Below are 4,814 nucleotides of genomic sequence, written 5' to 3'. Positions count from 1 at the left end.
TCTTCTTACTTGGCTTCTCTTCTCCCTGCAGCCCAGAGCTGAGCCCTGACTTCTCTGTGCTGTTTCTGGAGATACTTCTGCAAACGAAGGAGTTGGAACCAGAACAGTTGCCTCCAGGTACTGAGATGCCCCTTCCCTGGGGCCCGAGGCGCTGGCGTTTGTGTTCCATGGGTGTGGAGTCTCTGCCTCCACGAGTGGGTTGCTGAGGGCTTTTTTGTAGCCCAGCTCTGCCTGGTTGCCTGCTCGAGGTGCTCATCTGCTGCTGTAGATGTGCCTGGAGCAGCTCCTGGCAGCATGGTGGCCAAGAGGGGCTTCCCAGGATGGTCACTGCAGGGAGGGGGGGACTCAGTGCCCCACGGGATTACCTGTGGGGAGCTGGGACTTGGGCTCACCCTGCTTCAACCCTCCTTCTCTTACAGCCTTGCCTCCAAAACCACCTAAGCCAAAGCCCAGTGCAGCCAGCCTGGCCAACGGGAACAGCGTGCCCTTGCAGGACGCCGAGTGGTACTGGGGTGACATTTCCAGGTAAGGGGGTGAGGGGCAGCTCACATCCTGGGTTCCCTGTCCATCAGATTATCTAGGGGAGCTCTGGTTGCACCTCACACCTCACATGATGACAATCATGTTCCTCACAGGGAGGAGGTGAACGAGAAGCTACGGGACACGCCGGATGGTACCTTCTTGGTGCGAGATGCCTCCAGCAAGATCCAGGGAGAGTACACGCTCACGCTCAGGTAGAGCACTGGGGTCCCCCGAGAGCCTCTGCTGCTCTGGGGTGGAGGTGTCAGCACGTGTCCCTGTGCTCGTGGCTGCCTGGATGCTGAGATGTCAGACCAGGGTGGTGATCAGTGCCCCCCTCTCTCTCCTCCCCACCGCAGGAAGGGTGGCAATAACAAGCTGATCAAGATCTTCCACCGGGAAGGGAAGTACGGCTTCTCAGAGCCCCTGACTTTCGGCTCGGTGGTGGAGCTCATCACCCATTACCGGCACGAGTCGCTCGCCCAGTACAATGCCAAGCTGGACACCAGACTGCTCTACCCCATCTCCAAGTACCAGCAGGTGAGGCCCGTGCTGCCAGGATGCAGCTGGTCAGCACAGCCTGAACCAGGGGCACTTACTCATCCATCACTGATCCTTTGGTAGATGACAATGTCCCACCTCTTCCCCCACGCTGGGATGTTGCTTTATGGGGTGATGGGGGGCTGAAGGTGTTTCATGGGACCAGCTGCCTTGCCAAGGGGCTGCTGTGGGGCAGGAACATGTCCTGAGTCAGGCTGTGCATATGGCAGGACCAAGTGGTGAAAGAGGACAGCGTGGAAGCCGTCGGGGAGCAGCTGAAGGTCTATCACCAGCAGTACCAGGACAAGAGCTGGGAGTACGACCTGCTGTACGAGGAGTACACGCGCACTTCCCAGGTACATGGGCTCTGCCTTCCCTCTGGGCTGCCCTGACCTCCCCTGATTGCTGGCAGCTGCACTGCTGTGCACAGAGGAGAGCAGAGATGGGGCACCCACTGCCCCATTTGTCTGCTGCTGGACTTGAGGGGTCTCCCCAAAGAAGGGGCTTTGAAGAGGAGGATATTTTGGCTGCAGCAAGGACAGTGCTGCTTTGGGGAGGGGGAAGGAGGGGATGTAAATGGGCAGAAACCTGCACAAATGCTCCCCATTCCTCAGCTCTCCCTTCCCTTTTCAGGAGCTGCAGATGAAGAGGACGGCGATCGAGGCCTTCAACGAAACGATCAAGATCTTTGAGGAACAGTGTCAGACGCAGGAGAAATGCAGCAAGGAGTACATCGAGCGCTTCCGGCGGGAGGGCAACGAGAAGGAGGTGCAACGGTGAGGACAAGGGGTGGTGGTGACCTGCCCTGCCTGGGGGAGGGCTCTGGGGGCTGGAAGGATGGTCCTGGCCCAGCAGAGAGCTGAGGCACGTACAGTCGTTGTCTCTCCAGCAGTGTGCTGTGGGCTGGAGCTGGCAGGCTGCCTCCTCTGCCTCCCCCACTCTGGCTCGCAGCCTAAACCCCCCCCTCCCTCCACCTCCTTCTCCCAGGATCCTCATGAACTCGGAGAAGCTCAAGTCTCGCATCACAGAGATCCACGACAGCAAGATGAAGCTGGAGCAGGATCTGAAGAAACAAGCCTCGGAGAACCGGGAGATCGACAAGCGCATGAACAGCCTGAAGCCAGACCTCATGCAGCTGCGCAAACTGCGGGACCAGTACTTGGTGTATGTAGTGCCTGTCCCGGCAGAGACCTGGGAGCGGGTCCCTGCTGCCCTTCCAGCCCAGCCCGGGAGCCATCCAGCTGCCTCCTTGAGGGTTTTAGGGCTTGTCAAACGGGCTTGTGGGCTGGTGAAGCAGCGAGCCCTGGGGCCCTGTGCAGCCTCAGGGCATGGCCGTGCCTCAAAGGCGATGGCTGCTGCCCTCTGGTGATGACTGCACGAGTGTCTGGCTCAGACACCGCAACCCGGGCGCGCTGCCTGCGCTGAGCTCTGAGCTCTGAGCTCTGCCTCTCCTTCCCCAGGTGGCTGACACAGAAAGGTGCCCGGCAGAAGAAGATCAACGAGTGGTTGGGCATCAAGAACGAGACGGAGGAGTGAGTGTCCCTGCTCATGCGTTGTGGGATGTGGGGGGCTGTGTAGATGGTTCTCCCTGCTCCGGGGGCTGCGGGCAAGTCCCATCTCCCTCCCTGGGAGCTGAGGACGCCTTTCCTGCTGGAAGGGGTGACAGCAGCTAACAGTGGGTAGGGATGTGTGGGGACCATGTGCCCAAATTGAGAAGGTCTGACCCTTCCTGTGCTCGGTTACAGCCAGTATTCCATGATGGACGATGAGGAGGAGCTGCCCCACCATGAGGAGCGGACGTGGTACGTGGGGAAGATCAACCGCTTGCAGGCAGAAGAGATGCTGTGCGGCAAGCGGGACGGCACCTTCCTGATCCGCGAGAGCAGCCAGAAGGGATGCTACGCCTGCTCCGTGGTGTGAGTACCCCCCAAGCAGACGTGGTGGGATATGGGGTTGGCGTGGGCTGTGCTCCCCCATCGCTCTGCCCTTCTCTTGCCAGATGCTGGAGGCTGGTGGAGGCGTCAGCTGGCAGGCTGGGCTTCCCCGGGGTCTCCCATCTGCCTCGCCTTCTCCTGCCAGAGCCAGATGTATCTTTGGGCTGTTGTGGTGACACACTTTTGTGCTCTGCTGTCCCTGTCCCTGGTGTGCCACTGACCCGTGCTCCTTTGTCTCCCTGGCAGGGTGGATGGTGACACCAAGCACTGCGTGATCTACAAAACGGCGACCGGCTACGGGTTTGCTGAACCCTACAACCTCTACGCTTCCCTCAAGGACCTGGTCTTGCACTACAAGCACACGTCCCTGGTGCAGCACAATGACTCCCTGAATGTCACCCTGGCTCACCCGGTCCTTTCCCAGCCACCAGCCAGATGAGCAGCCCGTGCACAACCCAACAGCTGCCTTCAGCTTCTCCCCAGGGCGTTGCTTTTCTGGCTCTGGACTCTTGCACCCTGTATAGTTGAGTCTCTGTGCTCCTGCCCCTCCAGAGCCTCTTGAGATGTCTGTGACCGTTCCTGATGTCCCTTTTGGTCAGTAGCTGAAACTTGTGTTGGCTGATGGGACAAAAAAAAAGTCTGGGCTGTTTGATTCCCAGTGTGCTCCAGCCTCTAGGAGGTGGGATCCAGTTGTGATTGAATTGCTGTGGGCGAGCACAGCCCCTTCCCTTTCCCCGATAAGCAGATCAGATCCCCTTCTTGCTGGCAGGTCGCCTCGCTACGCATCACTGTAGAGCTAGATCCCCGATTCCTCGGTGCGCTACGGCGTTGGTCACTGCCCTGGCTGAGCTGCTGCCAGCTCGGAGTGAGGAGCTCCCTGCCTGGATGCTGGAGGAGGAAGAGGAGGAGGCTCAGTTGAGCATGTGCATCCTCCACTCTCACTTCCCTCGGTGACCTCGCAGGCTGCGGTGGTGTCTGGTACGAGGGGTGCTGCTCTTCCGTGCAGAGACTTATTTAGGAAGGAGGAACCCCGTCCTCCATGGGGCTTCTCGGTCGTGGTCTCCGCTCTGGGCCGTGCCCCACCTCACCGTCTTGTTCCTTTAGTGTTATAACCACCTCTTGAGTGTTGCTGTTTGAGGAGGGAGGATCCGGTTAGCGATGAATCTCTCGCCTTCATTGTGCCAACTAAGCTGTGAAATCCATGTTGGTACCCGAGTTTTTTCCCGGCAGAATCCGTGGGACGCACAGCTCCTTGTTCCCAGCTGTCTTCAGTGAATCTCCACAAACATTAACCCAACTGGAGCTCTGTAAATACGGTTCTTTTCATCATCAGCTGCTGACCTAGGACCGGTGTTTGCTGAACCCCCACCACCACCACACGCAAGCGCCTGCCTGGGCAGCAGCCGAACAGGCTGTGGCAGACTCGGGGCCTGCCAGCTGAAGCAGGAGGGGGCCGGAGTCTGATGCACACTACGAGCCCTACGCGAAATGAAGGACCTCTGTGCTGCAGGAGGACGGTATCTCCGCCGGGCCAAGGGCCTGAGCGTATAGAAATGTATATGCATGACGTCATATTATGTATGCAAAGCACTTATAATCCTGAGTACTGTATGGGGAGTTGGGGTGAAGGAGCTGGGGGTTGCTGTAGCGCTGCCCGTCGTGGCTGGCTGGCGCGGGCAGGGATTTGGTGTGTGTCTGAGTTCTGAGGGCAGCAGAGGTGACCCTGGAAGAGCTTTAAAAGCCAGACCTGAGCTGAGAGTTGAGGCCGTGGTGGCATTTACTTCACTGGGTGGTCCCGTCTGCCTGGCTTGAAGAAAGCAT

General features: G+C 58.9%; 1 protein-coding gene across 1 annotated transcript in view; it reads left to right on the top strand.

Moving 5' to 3' along the window:
- LOC104526170 (phosphatidylinositol 3-kinase regulatory subunit beta) overlaps positions 1 to 4,019 on the top strand; it is a gene marked incomplete at its 5' end in the record, with an annotated part of 4,403 nt that extends 384 nt beyond the window's left edge. The window contains 10 exons of the mRNA XM_010169549.2: positions 32 to 117; positions 420 to 525; positions 636 to 734; positions 879 to 1,059; positions 1,290 to 1,415; positions 1,693 to 1,835; positions 2,047 to 2,223; positions 2,520 to 2,591; positions 2,805 to 2,975; positions 3,240 to 4,019. Of these exons, the coding sequence (XP_010167851.2) occupies positions 32 to 117; positions 420 to 525; positions 636 to 734; positions 879 to 1,059; positions 1,290 to 1,415; positions 1,693 to 1,835; positions 2,047 to 2,223; positions 2,520 to 2,591; positions 2,805 to 2,975; positions 3,240 to 3,432 (1,354 nt within the window). The remainder of the gene's footprint in view (positions 1 to 31; positions 118 to 419; positions 526 to 635; positions 735 to 878; positions 1,060 to 1,289; positions 1,416 to 1,692; positions 1,836 to 2,046; positions 2,224 to 2,519; positions 2,592 to 2,804; positions 2,976 to 3,239) is intronic.
- Between the last annotated feature and the right edge of the window lie 795 nt (positions 4,020 to 4,814).

Source organism: Antrostomus carolinensis, unplaced genomic scaffold (genome assembly GCF_000700745.2).
Source record: "Antrostomus carolinensis isolate BGI_N321 unplaced genomic scaffold, ASM70074v2 scaffold30086, whole genome shotgun sequence".
Taxonomy (NCBI): Eukaryota; Metazoa; Chordata; class Aves; order Caprimulgiformes; family Caprimulgidae; genus Antrostomus; species Antrostomus carolinensis.
This window is presented reverse-complemented; position numbering and strand designations above follow the sequence as displayed.